Below are 19,190 nucleotides of genomic sequence, written 5' to 3'. Positions count from 1 at the left end.
GAATTAACTAACCCAACTTGAGAAAATTACTAACGTATATTGTGAAAACATGAAACCCTACTTGAGAATGGAATGTTTAACAAAAAGTGCCACTTGAAAATTTACTAACTAAATTTGAAAAAATTTTTAATGTATATTGTAAAAAAATGAAACCCTACTTGAGAATCAATTATTTAATAAAAAGTGACTTGTCCAAATTGATTTTTTATTAAACAATCAATTTTCAAATGGAGTTTCATGTTTTCACAATATATGTTAGAATTTTTTTCAAGTTAAGTTAGTGAATTCTCAAGTGGCACTTTTTGTTAAACAATTAATTTTCAAGTGGTGGGGTTTCATGTTTTCACAATATACGTTATAAATTTTTTCAAGTTGGATTAGTAAATTTTTAAGTGACAATAGTAAATTCCACCTCACAAACTACATTTTTTTATTATAATTAAGAATTATGATCCTTAACTAGGATTTTAAAATTTCACGATCCGTAATTAAAGTTAATATTTTTAAAAAATTCTTAATTATCATTCTCTGTTTTTTAATTTGCTTGAAAAGTTAACTCATTCTGACCTTTATTTTTTTTTTTTATGCAAGTCATAAATGTTTCAGGCAGGCTTTGGATGCTCACAACACTGCAATAGTACAATCCCTCCTCAAAAAGTTAAAAACAACCTTATCACTGTCACTTCTTAGATAAATATTTTGAAATTTCTAAATTTTTATTTTTTATTAACTCAAAAAATGTGCTGACGCTTTATTGTCATTTTAACTCTCATTGCTTGGCTTTTCAGTACATACTACACGTAATAGGCACCCAAGTAGAGAGGACCTCGTAGAGAGGGGGGGGGGGAAGCTAAAGGCTCCATGAGAGACTTCATTTATTTAACAACTTACTTAATTTTATTTAATTTATAACAATTTATTTAATTTATATATGTTATGCAACTTAATAATAAAATTATTTTTTTATTTTAATTTTAAAATTTTCTCTCATCAATTAAAAGAAGAGTATAAGTGTGAAAATTAATACATTCATCTTGAGAACAACACATTTAAAATAAAATAAAAGTAACTACTTTAAATAAATATTTATTTATCTTTTTGACCTTCCCTATTTGCTTTTTCTGCAATAAAGTACGAATACTTACATGCTATATACAATAGGCATCCACGTGGAGGGAGAGAGAGAAGCAAAATGCTCCACGGGATCTTATTTATTTAACAGCTTAATTTATTTTGAATGTGTTGTCCCCGAATGAATATGTTAATTTTCTATACTCGTGCTCTACTTTTGATTAATATGGAAAAAATTTTGAAATTAAATTAAAAATAATTTTATAATTAAGTTTTGCTCCTTGAGAAGCAAATTTATCCCTCATCAAATATTATTAAATCTATCATTTATAACCCTTACAAATTAAAATATAAATAATAACTTTTCATTTATTATGTGTTACTCTCATATATAATTAAAAAAAATAAACATTTTTAAAATTTCTCACCATTTAAAAATTAAAATAAAATTAGTTTTAATGTCTTTTAGAATATATTGGTCCTTTCATTAGTCTAGAAAAAATAAAAATTATACTATAATAAATCATATAAATAATAATTATAGCTTAAATTAAAAAATAAATATATTATAATTAACTTAAAAAATCAATTTATTTTATATAAACGCAACTTGCCAACACATAAATTGAATTTGTAGCCCTTAAAAACCCTTTCACATTAACCAATGCCATTACATGAGCCATCACTCGCTTCCGGTCAACTGCTACCAATTTCAAAAGCCTAGAAGGTTAAAAATATCACTGTTTACTTGAACCCGTGAGGGAGGAAATAGTAGAGTCTTTCCCTTTGTCGCATTTGAATAAGAAGCATCGGTCGGACTAAAGTGAAAGACATGAATGACTAAATTTTGATATTAAGTATCGTGATTCCCGGATCCCCTATGAGGTTGAGAGCCCGTTTAAATTACTTGTTAATTGTATAATTAAATTACTTATTAATTATATAAGTATTGTCGCACCCGTAAAAATGCGACACGGACGGCGCGCGAGCGGAGGCCCCGGCCTTCACGACAGGAACCGGATCGAACGAGGAGTCGCCACCAAGATTTTGAGGTAAATCTCGGGAAACCGATTAAATGGAGGATAAGGATGATCTGCGTAATCAGAGAATAGGTTCGGGAGTCGGTTGAGTGTGGGGAAGGTGTTAGGCACCCCATAACACCCGTTCGTCAGAACAGTTACCTGAAGTTTGTTGTGCTCTTTTAGTATGGTTTTATAATTATTTTAATTATCCCTCTTGTATTCATGTGTTTAATAAAAATGATAAGAATTATGTGAGAAATGTTTATTTATTTACGAGGGAGGACGGACTTGACTCAGAATCTGACTCTGAGGCCTACGCGTACCCTATGATGGGGATCAAAGTCCACGTAGTTCGGGCTTAAAAGTTGTTGGTATAAAAATATTTTTTTGAAGAGAAATTAATTATAAATAATTCACCATTTTGCAAATAAAACAATTTCTGAAATTTTGATATGTGTGTTTTAAATTGCAAAAGGTAATTTAATTTTAATTATTTTCTGGATTTTTGAATTTTGGAATAAAGAAAGGAAAGGGTTTAAAATTATTTTTCTTTATATTTTATGATTAGAAATTTAATTGCAGTACCTGTAGAACCTTATTGATTCATACGGTAATACAATTACTCTAAGTATCTGCGAAGATTCTGAAATCTTACATGATAGAAGAGTTTGGCAATTTAATTTATTTATTTATATTCTGATGTACATTTTAAGTATTAAAAATATATTTTAAGTATGTATATACATGTTTTGAAGAATTTTAATCATCATACCTGCAAAGCCTTATCGACTTATACGGTAATATGATTATCCTAAATATCTACAGAGATTCTAAAATCTCACACGATATAGGAATTAAATTTAATTAATTGATTTAATTAATTATATAATATATATGTATATATATTTTAAAAACTAAATCGTTATATCTGCAGAGTCTTATTGACTCACACGATAACACGATGATCTTATAAGCCTACGGAGATTCAAAAATCTCACATGACTAAAAGATATAATTGGTAAATATGGTTATAATTTAAATATATTAATTTGGTTAATTAAGTTTCTTAAATTGTATACTATATGATTATTTACAAAAATTATTTATTTATTATAAAAATGGATGATCACTATATCTGCGAGGATTTATTATCCCACACGATAATATGATTAATTTAAGTCTCTACAAAGATTCTCGTAATCTTACACGGAACTTAAATGGATTATTTAGATTATAAAAAGACAGTTGGTTTTAACGGTTGGTCATTGAAACCATTGATTGTACATATAAATTGGATCTCTATACCTACGAAATCTTATTGATTTACACGGTATAAGATCACTTTAAATGCCTGCGAAAATTCTTAAAATCTCACACGGCAAGTTAATAAAATACAAGAAACCTTCTCTTATTCATTTGTTTTTTTTAGATGAGAATTGAATTCTCTCCTCTTAATCTTTTATACAATTGTACATGTGGATAGAAAGTGTCATACGGTATGAGTGTAACAATATTATTGACAAGTAAAGGACCTTAGAATTAATGGAGATAAAAAATAATGCTCATACATGTTAATATACACATTTAAAGACCTCGCTTAATAATTACACTAATTCTGTATTTGAAATGAAATTGTGCCTAATAATCAAATTTAGCCTAGCTATGATAGAAAACAAAAATTATCATTTGCAATTTCTTTATTATTTCTTTTTCAAACCCTCTTTTCTTAAAAAAAAAATATGACAATTGCAATGAAATCACTTGGGAGCTGAAAAATATGAGACAAAACATTTAAACATGAAATCCATTTTGGAATAGTAAACAAAAATTAAACACGTATATTTTGGATTCAGAAGCAAGAACCTGCGCGTATGGGACGTCCAGATCTGTCTCAGCCTCTTCTTTCTCCTCTCCATTTCTATTTCTTCTTTCTCCTCTCCGCCTCTTCTCTTCTTTTCCTTTTGTGCTCTGTTTTCTGTTTCGTCTGTACGTACGTTTCTCCTTCCTTTCTCCAGCCAAAAAAACGCACTCCTCTTTTTCGTTTCCTCTACTTTGTTCCAGCCGGAATAGCCTTTCTCCCTCAGCCTCTGTTTCACCTCTTTCGGTCCTCTCTCTCCTCTGTATATATTTTTATGTTGCTTCCCCCCTCCTTCTCGGTCACTCTTCTCTTCTCTTCTCCTTCGTTTTTTTTATGCTCTGTTTTCTGTTTCTTCTGTCTGTCTGTTTCTCTCTTCCTTTCTTTCAGTCCAAAAAACCGTCCATCCCTCTGTTTTTCATTCAGTCTTATATAGGGGATGGAAGAGGTGAATCATTACTTTCCTGCTCCGCTTTTCCTTTCTGCTGTGTTTTCTGTGTGCGCCGAAGTCTGCTCTGTTTTTCTGCATTTCTGTCTCTATTTTCTGTGCTGCCCCGTCTGCTTTCTCTGCTGTGCCATTTCCTTCATGCATGCGTGCATCCTTAGTTCTGTTTCTTTTCTCCTGCCAGCCGAAAGTATATGCGTACGTGTTCCGGTTGCTTACTGTTCTTTATGCTCTATTTTGCTTCTTCTGCGTTTCATGTCTGTTTTTTGCTGTTTCTTTCAGCGTCTGCAGCTCGTGCATTCTGTTGTTTCTGTCCTTTTTCCTGCTACATGGCCGAAAGTGTATGCTTATTTTATTTCTGCGTCTCTGTGCCTGTGTTTCTTCGCTGTTTCTGCATTTCTTTGCTGTTTTTGCATTTTGTGTCTCTGCATTTCGTGTCTCTTTTCTGCTGTTTTCTTCTTTTTCTGCACATGGCCGAAAGAGTATGTGTGCGTGTGTTCTGATGCTCTCTTCCTTTTTTTTTAGCCATTCTTTAATGCTTTTTTTTGTTAATTAGATTGAGGGAGAGAAAGAAAAGTTTAGTTTTAAAATACATATTTTTAAATGGAAAAAATTTAAGGAGAGAAATTTAAAAAAAAAGTTGAGTCTAAAAAAAAAATTGATTCCCAATATCTTTGAATGGTTGGGATAATTTGAGAGAGATTTTTTTTCAAAAAAATTGAGCAAGATTTTTTTTTGAAAATATAATCCTAAAAGGATTAAATTTCTTTTTATATTTTTTATATTTTTTGATTTTTTATTATTAAAATTTAAAGAAAAATGCCCGGACAAAATACGGTGTTCACAGTTGCCCCTCTTTACTTGTTTCTTATGTAAGTATATGAAAAAGTGTGCTTTTGAATTCTTACATAAGTGACAAGTAAAGATAGAACATGTATTTTGGCCGGCCATGCAATACCTATGAAAAGACCTAATTGCCCTTGACACGACAAGATATAATTAAATGCCAGACTATTGCTTAACTAACACAATGACATGATTTTTTTTGTTTTAGTAATGTGATGAGATGATGTGATGCAAAAGAAAATGATCAATTGACAAAGATCCAAACACAATGCAAGACAATAAAATGATTTTTTTTTTGATTTTTTTTTGAGCAATGTGATGCAAATGAAAATAACCAAATAACATAAAAGAATGCAAGACTATAGGATAACGAACACTGTAAAATGATGAATTTTTTTATTTCTTGATGTTTTTGTGATGCAAATGAAAATAACCAAATGACAACGATCCAAACAAAATATATGTTGACTAGTTGCCCCCTCATCATTTGATTTCTAAGTGAAAATTTCATAAGATGATATTTTTATCTTAGAAATGAATGAAGAGAGAAACATGTATTTTGTTTGGAAGGGCAAGACTCTTAGGTACCTACAACTAAATAAAAACAAAAAACAAAACAACAAAACAAAATAAAACAAAGGGTTTAAAATGAAATGTGACTTAAGAACTAAACAAAACAAAACCTCAATGGAGATGAAATTCCTATGTTCCAAAGGACCTGGTGGATGCTTGCCTTTACAGGGCTTTAAAGAATCGTACCAGTCGGTACTAGGTTTTGGGGTGCCTGCCGTTACAGGGCTTTAAAGAATCGTGCCAGCCGGTACTGGGCTTTGGTGTGCCTGCCGTAACAGGGCTTTTAAAGAATCGTGCCAGCCGGTACTGGGCTTTAGGGTGCCTGCCGTTACAGGGCTTTAAAGAATCGTGCCAATCAGTACTGGGCTTTGGGGTGCCTGCCGTTACAGGGCTTTAAAGAATCTTGCCAGCCGGTACTGGGCATTGGGGTGCCTGCCGTAACAGGGCTTTAAAGAATCGTGCCAGTCGGTACTGGGCTTTAGGGTTGCCTGCCGTGACAGGGCTTTGGGGTGCTTGCCGTTACAAGGCTTTAAAGAATTGTGCCAGCCGGTACTGGGCTTTGGGTTGCCTGCCGTGACAAGGCTTTGGGGTGCCTGCCGTTACAGGGCTTTAAAGAATTATGCCAGCCAGTACTGGGCTTTGGGTTGCCTGCCGTGACAGGGCTTTAGGGTGCCTGCCGTTACAGGGCTTTAAAGAATCATGCCAGCCGGTACTGGGCTTTGGGGGGTGAGAATAGGTTTTATTTCACATGGAAGTTATGAGAAACTCACATGTGAAGTTCGTTATTTCTTCTCTTAAAAAATTTTGTTGTTGTTGTTGTTGTTGTTTGTTTTTGTTTTTGTTTTTTTTTATATGTCATTTTGCCCCAATCCAAATGTGGCGTGTTTCTATGACAAGGGATGCAATGTGGTAATGCGCCTTGTATGATTTTCGTAAGTGCTGAAAATATGTACAATATACCATGGATGGATGATTTGCAATGTAAAAGGTTTGAACCTTTGTTTGTCTCAATTTATGAGACTTCCTTTTATGATGAATGCAAAGGGTAAGACGCGCTTATTTGCCCCAATGCAAATGTATGAATAATGCAAATGTATTGCAAAAATTTTATTGGAAAGCTTAATGTTGAAAACTATCTTAATATTTATCCGCTTTTGAAAATTTTGTGCACATTGAATAAATCATTTCGAACATAAGGTAATACCTCTAAGTCTGTTATTTAACCTTTATTCATTAATAGGTGTAGTATCACAGTATGCCGTTGCTCCTCTTTAGAAAATTCCAATGACCAAATTCTTGTCACTTGATCTTGTCTTCAAGCTAATGAGACCAACTATTATGACCGAACACTGATAGCGCACATGCTCTCATTATTATTTCACACTTACGCAATGATCTTGATATCTCAAGGGAGAAAGGCGAGAATGAAGATACCAACATTCTATGTCAAGTAAACATGTCAATAAACATTGTTCCTTGAATGCGAACCTGCTGCAATATAAGGGATATGAATTTGAATATGATAACACTAAACGAGAAGAAAGATGGTCTCAAAGGAGCAAGGGCGGAAAAAATTCATTCACTGATGCTAAAATTCATAGAGAAATGGGAATATCTTGGTTTATGAGTACAAATGGCCAAAGCATAAATGGGATATATGGATTTACTTAATCACATCTCTTTCCTTTAGCTTTTCAAAACCCCAACAGGTGCTTCACTGAGCTGCTATTGATATGCATAATATGAGAGACGATGGAGTCAACTTTCCCAAACATAGATACTTAACTTTTGATGCCTTCCTTTTCTTCTCCTAAGACATCCTTTTGTCTTGGCGAACTCTTCTTCTTCTTATAATGGCTTTGCCCCTCTTTTTTTTTCTTTTTTAGCTCTAACTTTTGCTTAGGTTACCTTTACAGGTTTTTTAACCTAATGAGCTATTCTTCCCTTTTCATTTTCTATTAGCTCTAACTTTTGCCTAGGTTGCCTTTACAGGTTTTCAACCTAACGAGCGCTTCAATCTTTTTCATTTTCTGTTTAAGCAAAGTAATGCTTGACAGCATCTGCATTAATGGGCTTTGCTAACTCTTGACCGTCCATGTCAGCTAGGATCAGTGCTCCTCCAGAAAAGGCATGTTTGACAACATAAGGTCCCTCATAGGTCGGAGCCCATTTGCCTCTATTATCTTCTTGGTTAGGCAATATTTTCTTGAGTACAAGATCTCCAGCACTGAATTCCCGTGGGTGAAGTTTTTTATCAAAAGCTCTTGCCATTCTCTTTTGGTACAATTGTCCATGACACATTGCAATGAGCCTTTTCTCTTCAATCATGTTAAGTTGCTCAAATCGGGTTCGTATCCATTCATTTTCTTCTAAATCTACCTCTGCCAATACTCTTAAAGATGGTATTTCTATCTCAATGGGTGTAACAGCTTCCATTCCATAAACAAGGGAGTATGGGGTCACCCCTATGGATGTGCGTGCAGTAGTACGATAACCATGTAAAGCATAGGGAAGCATCTCATGCCAATCCTTATAAGTTACTGTCATTTTTCCAATGATCTTCTTAATATTTTTATTGGCTGCTTCAACTGCTCCATTCATTTGAGGTCTATACGGGGCTGAATTATGATGCTTGATTTGGAACTTCTCGCAAAAGTTCCTGATTTCCGTTCCATTGAGATTAGGACCATTATCAGTAATGATCCTTTTAGGAATCCCATATCGGCATAAAATATTGGTCTTCATGAATTTAAGGAACGTCTTTTGCGTGATGCTAGCAAATGAATTTGCTTCTACCCATTTTGTGAAATAGTCAATCGCGACAAGGATGAAGCGATGTCCATTCGAAGCTTTTGGGTTAATTGGGCTAATAATGTCAATGCCCCACATTGAGAATGGCCAGGGTGATACTAAATTATGTAATAGGATTGGAGGAGCATTTATCCTATTAGCATAGATCTGACATTTATGGCATTTCTTGACATGCTCAAAGCAATCTTTCTCTATTGTTAGCCAGAAGTAGCCACACCTTTGAATCTGTTTGGCCATAGTGTGACCATTCGCATGCTTGCCACATATGCCCTCATGTACCTCAACCATGATTTTCTTTGCTTCTTCTGAACTCACACAGCGAAGTAAAGTACCATCATAACCCCTCTTGTACAGAACATCTTGACTGATAAAGAATGTCATAGCCAAACGACGAAGGGTTTTCTTTTCATTCTCAGTCATTCCAGCTGGGTATGATCTCTTAGTGATATAATCTTTAATATCCTGGAACCAAGGATATTCTTCTCGATCTTCTTCAACATTCAACAGTACGCTGGAAAGCTTCTAGCTTCCACTTGGATGGGTTGGATATGGACTCCACAATCAAGTTGGATCATTACTGCTAAAGTGGCTAAAGCATCAGCGAAACGGTTTTTATCTCTAGTCAAGTGATGAAAGCTAGCAACCTTAAATTGCTTAATCAAATCTGTTAGGAGTTCTTGATAGGGAATCAATTTTACATCCTTTGTTCTCCATTCTCCTGTTACTTGATGAATAATGAGAGCTGAATCACCAAATACCTTCAAACGCCGTATACCAAGGGTAATAGCTGCTCGAAGACCATTAACACAAGCTTCATATTCTGCTATGTTGTTAGTACAATCAAATTCTAATTTGATGGCCACTGGAAATTGTTTTCCTTCTGGTGAAACGATCACCGCTCCTACCCCATTTCCATGCATGTTGGCGGCTCCATCAAAATACATTTCCCATTCTTGCTCTTCATTGTTCCCTTCATCACAACCTTCTTCTATAGTGCATATGCCTTCATCAGGAAATTGAAAATCTAATGGCTGGTCATCCCCTAAAGGATTATCGGCCAAGTGATCTGCTATTGCACTACCTTTGACTGACTTTTGCATCACATGCTTTATATCATACTCTGATAGTACAACTTGCCATTTTAGTACTCTACCAGCAATGTGCGGGCTCTCAAAGATGTATTTAAGTGGGTCCACTCGTGAGATTAGCCAGGTAGTGTAGTAAAGCATGTATTGCCTTAGCCTTCTAGTTGCCCATACTAGTCCACAACAAGTTCGCTCAATCACCGGATAACGAGCTTCACACTCATTAAACTTCTTGCTCAAGAAATAAATCGCTCTTTCCTTCTTTCCAGAATCATCAAGTTGACCTAGCATTGCTCCCATTGATCGAGGTAAAGTTGTTAGGTAAAGGATTAGTGGACGATCTGGTGATGGAGGGACCAAAATCGGGGGATTTGATAAATAATCTTTAATTTTATCAAAGGCCTTTTGACAATCATCATCCCATGTCTCCTTGCAATTTTTCTTTAACAGCTTAAACATTGGTTCACAAGTGGCTGTTAGATTGGCAATGAATCTAGCAATGTAATTCAATCGTCCCAAGAAACTTCTAACTTCTTTCTCTGTTTGGGGAGATGGCATTTCTTGAATTGCTCTCACTTTATCTGGATCTACTTCTATCCCTTTACGACTCACAATGAATCCTAATAACTTCCCAGAAAGAGCTCCAAAAATGCATTTGTTAGGATTCAATCTTAGCCGATATTCGCATAATCTCCCAAATAGCTTTCTAAGGACTCCAACATGACTCTCATTCTTTGCTGATTTAGCTACCATATCATCTACATATACTTCAATTTCTTTATGCATCATGTCATGGAATAGTGCTACCATAGCTCGTTGATAAGTTGCCCCAGCATTTTTCAAACCAAAAGGCATTACCCGGTAACAATAAGTTCCCCATTGGGTTGTAAAGGTTGTTTTCTCTTTATCCCTTTCATGCATAGGGATTTGATTGTACCCTGAATAACCATCCATAAAGGAATAGCGATAGCTTCGAGCAGTATTATCGACCAATACATCAATGTGGGGTAATGGAAAGTCATCTTTCGGACTCGCATTATTTAAATTACGATAATCAACACACATTCGAATCCGACCATCTTTTTTAGGAACAGGAACAATATTTGCCACCCATTGTGGGTAAGTTACTACCTCCAAAAATCCTGCTTCTAACTGCTTTATTACTTCTTCTTTTATTTGCAAGGACACCCCCGTGTTCATTCTCCTTAACTTCTGTTTCTTAGGCTCGACCTTGGGAAGTAATGGTATTTTATGAGAAGCAATGCTTGGGTCTAGCCCAGGCATGTCTTTATATGACCATGCAAACACATCTATGTATTCTTTGAACAACTCAATCATTTGTTCTCTTTCAGGATTATCTACTATTTTGAGCATTCTTTGATCCTCCTCGGTTCCCATATTAACCATCTCAATCACTTCTTCATGTGGGCATATTCCCTTATCACTCAATTCAAGCATCTTTGAAAAAGTTTGGATTATGTCTTCATCATCAGACTCACAATCATGCATATCAGTGGCAACGAATGAATCATCTTCACAGGGTTTATTAATCTCTGGGTGGGAGATGGAATCAGAAGAAACAAAATCCCTGGATAATGAATATGGAACGAGATAAAATAAGGAACAGGAATGAAATGGAGAAAGATGTATTGAAGTAGATAGGGTGGAATAAAGAAATAGACATGAATGCAATTGAAATTCATTTTCATGAATTATGTGTATCAAAAGTTTGCATTAGTGAATACCCAAGATCTATTACCTAAACCTGGGCTCAAAAGTGGATAAAGTAGGAACAACATAATTGAAACAATTACTCTAAGCTAATGACATCATTGGCCTCTTCAAACTCCCAATTCGCCAGAACTTTGTTGGAATCATCGACTGCAATTGAGGCACTTGTTCTGCATGCTACATCTTCATTAAAAGAGATCACTGAGATAGTTGGTTTATATATCATCTCGGACGGGCCTGGGAAGGATTCTTTAATGTGTGGAATCTCCAATTTACTAGCCTTTTTGCCTTTTGCCAAGCTTGCTTTGTCTTTCATCTGGTCTTCTAGGGTAGGCTCATACCCTAACCCTTGGCGATTACAATTATCCAAAACCTTAATTGGACACGTAATTCCTTGTAAATGAGAGCCTAAACCTTTCCCTGGCATAAACCCACTCTTCGTCATGATTTTAGCCACGACGGAATTGATGTTGTGAGTACTATCGCAAATATCTTCAACCTCTAGGCTTTGAAAAGAAACTCCATGATCTTTCTCTGCAGCCTCAATATAAGGGAGTGAGCTTGGTTTGCTCACCATGATTTCCTCCTCTCCTTTAACTGCTATAATTCTCCCATCACTGATGAATTTAACCTTTTGATGTAAGGTAGAAGGAACAGCCCTAGCAGAATGAATCCATGGCCTTCCTAGCAGCATTGTGTAACTTGGGTCTATGTTCATGAGTTGGAAATCCACCTTAAACCTGCTTGGCCCTATCTCCAGGGAGAGACAAACGGATCCTAATACTTCCCGTCTTGATCCATCGAATGCTCTTACCACAATATTACTTTTATGTACACTTGAAGCCTCTAGTGATAATGATTCGAATGTGGAGAGCGGCAAGACATTTAACGCTGATCCTCCGTCAATTAATACTCTTGCGATTATGAACCCTTCACATTTCAAAGTGATGTGCAAAGCCTTGGCTTGGTGGACAGCGGTTTCTGTAACTTCCTCTTCCGAAAAGGAAATGGTAGAGGAGGCTTTTACAACATTCATTACACTTGCCACCTTCTCAGGGGTTATATTAGGCTGCACAAAAGCTTGATTCAACACTTCTTGCAATGCTTGGCGATGCGCTTCGGAACTCAAAATCAAAGAAAGTATGGAGATACGCGCTGGAGTTTTCTTCAATTGGTCCACAATGCTGTAATCACTTTGCTTCATAATCGATAAAAACTCATCTTCTAATTTTTCCATTTCTTTAGGATTGTCTTCCTTTGGCCTGTTAATACTTGCATTTTTCTCTTTTACCATTTTCCTAATGTAAGATGGTAAGTATGGTTTTCCACTTCGAGTAACACCCCCTTGGTTTGCCATTTCATTGCTTGTCCCGGCAATCAACGTTGGGTTTTTGTGGTTCTCCACAATGCTTTGATATTTCCACGGGACTGCTCGATCACTTTCATAGGGAAAGGGATGAGGCGTGCTTATGGTCAATGTTGGTTGTCTTACGTGAGGTACAAGATCTGCAGAGGCTTTGTTTATCACAAAAGAGACTGCCTGAACCCGTTCTTTTGGGCTCGAATTTTTAATGACAAGCTCAACATGTTTTTTTTCTACCATGCACACTTTGGCGTCTCCCTTCTTTACAGACACGATCCCTAACGCCATCATTTTTCTAACAGCTCCTTTAAACTGTTCACAACTTTCTATGTCATGGCCTATTTTCTCCTGATGATATTCACAGTATCCAGGCATTTGATCACTGATATTATTCGTGAGGAGCATTTCTCGCATATAGCCATACTCCTTTAAGTGAGCATAAAGCTCATTCATAGGCATCCTGATCCTTGCGGAGCTTTTGAAGCACGCATCTTCTTCTTCAATAGCGTTGACTCGTTTTTCGTGATTTGGGAGTGGATCAGTAGTAAGGGTAGAGCTTCCCTCTTCTTTAAGCTGGATATGGTTAGAATCAACTAGGTCTAGCACATTCCTTTTAAACGTCACACAGTCTTCTATTGAGTGCCCAGGTGCACCCATGTGGTATTCACAAACAACATTTGGATTATACCATGCCGGGTAAGGCGGACCAAGAGGCTTATAAGGTCGCGGACCTAATAATTGGGCTGTCAAAAGTTTATGGTACAATTCAGCATTTGTTAATCCAAAATTGGGCCATGGGCGACTATCCCTGGATTGGACATTTCTCCTCTCTCCATCCTGTCCGTGCTTGTTAGGCCTGAACCCAAATTGTTGCTGTCTTTGATTCCTTCCCTCTACTTGATAAGGGACTTGAGAATTGGTAGCTGCTTGTCTTATAGGTTGAATATAGTTCACATTCCCTTCTTTCTTTTTTTGGTCATAGTTCTTTCGTGAACTACTTTCAGCTTGAGAAGTGGCTATCTTCCCTTCTCGTATGTCTATGTCAATCCTTTCCCCAATTACCATTAAATCAGCAAAATCAGTGACATGTGTTCCTATCATGTGTTGGTAAAATGGCTTAGGCAATGCACGGATGAAGTACGAGCAAAGTTCGGAATTAACCATTGGAGGTTGCACTTGCGAAGCCACTATTCTCCATCTTTGAGCATATTCTTTGAATGACTCTGATGATTTCTTGGTCATTGCTTTCAATTGTTCTCTGGTCGGAGCAGTATCAAGATTGAACTTGTATTGTCTCATGAAAACATCCACAAGGTCTTTCCATCTTTTGATCTTGGTTTGGTCTAGTTGCATGTACCAAGTCAATGCGGCTCCAGTTAAGCTTTCAGGAAAGAAGTTTATCAGAAACTTCTCATCTTGTGACCATATGGACATCTTTGTGCAATAGGCCCTCAAATGATAAATTGGGTTACTTGTACCATCATATTTATCGAAGCTTGGCATCTTGAATTTCTTGGGAACATCAATTTCTGGGGTCAAACATAATTCTTTCAAGTCTAAGGAACCCCACGTGTTTGATCCTTGAAGAGCCTTCAATTGATCTTTCATCTCTCCAAGTTCTTCTTTCAACTCCTTCTCTTTATGTAGCACTTGTGGGATTTGGAACATGTAGGCATGATCTTCCCCAGGACCATCCGGTATGTTAAAGGCCCCTATCCCAGAATCTTGTTTCTCTGGCGTGGGTACTTTAGGATCTGATCTTCTGTTTGGCTCAATTGTTCTATTAGCTGCGTTCTCATCTGCTACGGTATTCTGTGGTGGGTTATCATCACTCCGTCCTTTTAGAGCCTCTGTTAGCAATTTCATCATGTCACTTATTTCGGCCATTTTAGACTCCACTGCAGACATCCGATCATTTAAGGTCGCTGACTCATTCACGTTTGAATTTTCCATTGCACGACTACGCGATCGTGTGTTGTATGCTCCAGTGGCGGGAATCTGGTCAACCGAGTTTTTCTTTCGAGGCGCAATGTTGGCTTACCTGTGTAACATAATAATTAATTTTAATAAGTTTTACCTTTACGTTTGTTTTGTAAGATATCCAGCATTGTGTAGACATAAGGGTTTCACGACACTAGCACCCTTTAAATTCCTCCAGAAATTTATTATTTCATAGGGGATTCAAAGTTGACCATTGAATTAGAAGGACATTGGATCCTATCAAAATTCAAGGTTTTAAGACAATGATGGTAGTACAAATCAATCAACAATTTCACAACCACAAAGCGTCATCTGGATCCTCATACAATGATTCAAATGTTAATACAGATTTAGAACTTTGTCACGCTATTGAGTTCTTTTACAATTTCATTGCACAAATGGAAGAATTCAACAATCTCTAATGGAGTTCCTCCAGGGAGAACCATGCCTTCAGCTTGCTTAAATGCTCTTGCAAATTCTGGAATTTTGTCATTAGCCAAATCAATTATCTGCCTACATTTTAACATCCACTCTTTGGTTTCTTCTGTTTGATCAAGGCAAAGTGATTTCCACTCTTCTAAGACTTCATTTTGTTGATTAAGCCTCTGAACAAAGTTCTGTGCTGTCTCAGCTGCACTTCCTCTCACCCTGGCTAGTTCATTCACCTTCCTTTCCAATTGTCTTGTGAGCGTATTGATTTCTTGCTGCATCTCCTCAATGGGTCTGATGTCTTGTAATTCCTTCTTCAATGCATCATTTTCTCTGACTATTTTGACAAGTCTTGCTTTAGTACTTTGAACTTTGTTATCACTAGTTTGCACTTCCCTTTTCAGTTTGGCATTTTCCTTTTTCAATTTCTTAGTCTCAGGTGTTTCTTCAAGGTTATGCCCTTCTCTTTCCTTTGCTAGCTTCCTCCGTAACTCAACGCATTCGTTTTGGTATTTTTCCAATTCTTCTTTATTCTTAGACTCTGAGTTAGCAAGCGCTTGTAACTCATTTTCCTTCATCTTCAAGCATTCAACCAATTGCCCATTAATCTCTTTCAAGTCATTGCCTAACAAGGGATTTTGAGGATGAAATAAAGGATTTGCTCCTTGAATCATACTCTTCAGCCAAGTAGTGTATTCTGGACTTGAGTTTACTACACGTATCCCTAGCTCAATCTTCCTTTGTAACCTATCTCTTGCCATGCTTCTTTGACATTCTGGTTTGATAACTTTGTCCCATCCTCCTTATGTAGAAAGTATAACTCCTGCACCTCTTTCTTAGAAGGAACATTTTGCTTATAGGCCAGTTGCCTTAACGCTAAGGAAGGGTTATAGTTGATACACCCTCTGGGTCCCATTAAAGGCACATTCGGAAAGTCACCACAATGGTAAATAACCTCCTCTTTCCACCACCAGTCTAGTTTCCATAAAATGGAACTTTCTTTAAGTTCTGAGAAGGTTCTTTTCCAATCCATGTAGCTCATTCCGTCAATCACGAATTGGCCTTTAAAAGACATGAGTGGATTACTGTCTGAGTCGTTCTTCTTTCTGAAAGGAAGCGTCTTTCCATAAAGGTGGCCAAGCATCCATAAATCCAGTAATGCAATACAACAATTGACCTTTCCTTTCCCTTTATTGTGACATTGAGTTAAGGTCAAGTACGTTTCTGCCAAGATTGCTGGTACCGGATTCACGTTATGGTATTCCACCATTTGGAATACACTAATGGCTCCTAAGTCAATTATGCCAATTGATGATGGAAACAGGATTATTCCATATATGCATAAGGCAAAGACTCTGCAAAATGTAACCCAAGCCTCTTTTCCTGCCAAAACTTTCAAGTGGGCTTCTACATCAGCTCTTGAGATTCCCTCTGTTTGTCCTGGGCAAACCATTCGTACCTTTTCCTTAGGAATTTCCAAAATTTTCGCTATCGTGCCTCGAGATGGTAAATATCCAGGATAAAGATATACTGCCATGTTCTCCTTAAGGGGCATTCTCAAAATTTCTCCATATTCTTCCAAAGTCGGTGCCATTTGGAAGTCTTGAAATGTGAAACATCTTAACGAGGCATCCCAATATTGGCTTAATTCCATTATTGCATCATTATGTATTGTGACTGACAGAAGATCCAAGATATTTCCATATTTCCTTTTAAAATCTTGCATAATCTTCCCTTTGATATGACGGCTCAACTCAATTAAGGTTTCCAGCGGCTCAACTTTTACAGATAATTTGATCCCTTTTCCCTGATATAATTTTCCAGTATGACTTAGATTTGTACTACCTTCGAGTGCCATTTATCCCTTATGCCAATTTCACAAAGATTCTGGATAACTCACGGTTCCTGTTAATCAAAACAAAGGTTAATAATATACAATTCTCATAATTTTAGCAAGCTATCTGGCTCACTTTTTTGAAAACCCTCTCCTCCAGATACTTATTGCACCATAGGGAGATGGAGTAAACAATTAATGGACGAGAGGCTTAAATCCCCTACATGATTAATGTTGAAAGGTTTAGCCTTACAATCTTATTTTTGAGAAAAGAGAAAAAAATGATAAAAATGATTTTGATAATAGATATGCAAGGAAAAAATCCATTCTCTCCTCAATGTGCTTATTGCCCCATAGGGAGAAAGGGATTAATTAGCCTATGTGCAGCTAAAACTGACACATGGCTAAAGTCTCAACTTTAAAAATGAAATAACTCAATGACAAGAGAAATTATTTAATTTGTGGTTTTTTTTTAAAAATGCGAATACTTTATGATGACATGCTATGACAATGATGCAATAAAAGATCAATACTCTCATCCTGCGTCCTATTCAGGAGACTTAAGTTCATAATCGGGTGCTCACTAGAATGGTTGGCTACTAGCTGTTGTCTGAAACGTGTAATTCACGGGTGGATGTATATTCCTAAAAGGCTCCCAAGATGCCCTCACACAAAGGTGAAGACCTTACTTAATAATTTTGGCCCTCCGAGAACATAAGCTCTACAGGGACCAAATTTATTAGGCAAGTAACAGCTTGGGTGAGGTATTCATGGTAACCTCCGAGAGTTCAAAAACTCCACAGGGAAACCACTACTAACCTCTACTAACCTATAGTACTCACAGACCCGGGTATAGGGCCCAAAATATGTGTGTCAAATTGTGTAAGTGTATAGTGTGATGAGAGCATGCAAGCATGCTATCTTATTCTCATATGCTACCCAACTCCCAACTTTTAATCAGATCAAATAGAGAAACAAATATGTGTACAAATAAAAGTCATCTATCTTAAGGTTTATTCCGCATGTTATCTATCCTAAGACATGTTATAAGAATCAAAAGAGAGAGAGAGAGAAGGAAAAAAAAAGGAAGGGAAAAAACCCACACAAATTAAAAGGGATAATAATAATAAAAGAAAAACCATATATATTTTGAGCACAACAAATTTATACAGGCTTGACTCTCATATTTTCCCCAGTGGAGTCGCCAACTGTCGCACCCGTAAAAATGCGACGCGGACGGCGCGCGAGCGGAGGCCCCGGCCTTCGCGGCGGGAACCGAATCGAACGAGGAGTCGCCACCAAGATTTTGAGGTAAATCTCGGGAAACCGATTAAATGGAGGATAAGGATGATCTGCGTAATCAGAGAATAGGTTCGGGAGTCGGTTGAGTATGGGGAAGGTGTTAGGCACCCCACAACACCCGTTCGTCAGAACAGTTACCTGAAGTTTGTTGTGCTCTTTTAGTATGGTTTTATAATTATTTTAATTATCCCTCTTGTATTCATGTGTTTGATAAAAATGATAAGAATTATGTGAGAAATGTTTATTTATTTACGAGGGAGGACGGACTTGACTCAGAATCTGACTCTGAGGCCTACGTACCCTGTGATGGGGATCAAAGTCCACGTAGTTCGGGCTTAAAAGTTGTTGGTATAAACATATTTTTTTGAAGAGAAATTAATTATAAATAATTCACCATTTTGCAAATAAAACAATTTCTGAAATTTTGATATGTGTGTTTTAAATTGCAAAAGGTAATTTAATTTTAATTATTTTCTGGATTTTTGAATTTTGGAATAAAGAAAGGAAAGGGTTTAAAATTATTTTTCTTTATATTTTATGATTAGAAATTTAATTGCAGTACCTGTAGAACCTTATTGATTCATACGGTAATGCAATTGCTCTAAGTATCTGCGAAGATTCTGAAATCTCACATGATAGAAGAGTTTGGCAATTTAATTTATTTATTTATATTCTTATGTACATTTTAAGTATTAAAAATATATTTTAAGTATGTATATACATGTTTTGAAGAATTTTAATCATCATACCTGCAAAGCCTTATTGACTTATACGGTAATATGATTATCCTAAATATCTACGGAGATTCTAAAATCTCACACGATACAGGAATTAAATTTAATT

The 19,190-nt window shown here is 36.3% G+C and overlaps 1 protein-coding gene across 1 annotated transcript; it reads right to left on the bottom strand.

Moving 5' to 3' along the window:
• Positions 1-7,846: 7,846 nt before the first annotated feature.
• Positions 7,847-17,069, bottom strand: LOC129315657 (uncharacterized). The gene is made up of 7 exons (XM_054959535.1): positions 15,959-17,069; positions 15,709-15,836; positions 15,166-15,627; positions 14,324-14,800; positions 11,523-14,236; positions 9,129-11,296; positions 7,847-9,075 (listed from the first exon to the last, which is right to left on the bottom strand). The coding sequence occupies exons 1-7, from the start codon at positions 17,067-17,069 to the stop codon at positions 7,847-7,849; spliced, it is 8,289 nt and encodes a 2,762-aa protein (XP_054815510.1).
• Between the last annotated feature and the right edge of the window lie 2,121 nt (positions 17,070-19,190).

The sequence above is a fragment of the Prosopis cineraria genome, unplaced genomic scaffold (assembly GCF_029017545.1).
Source record: "Prosopis cineraria cultivar Desert tree isolate PC_DT_omini unplaced genomic scaffold, ASM2901754v1 PC7, whole genome shotgun sequence".
Classification (NCBI taxonomy): domain Eukaryota; kingdom Viridiplantae; phylum Streptophyta; class Magnoliopsida; order Fabales; family Fabaceae; genus Prosopis; species Prosopis cineraria.
This window is presented reverse-complemented; position numbering and strand designations above follow the sequence as displayed.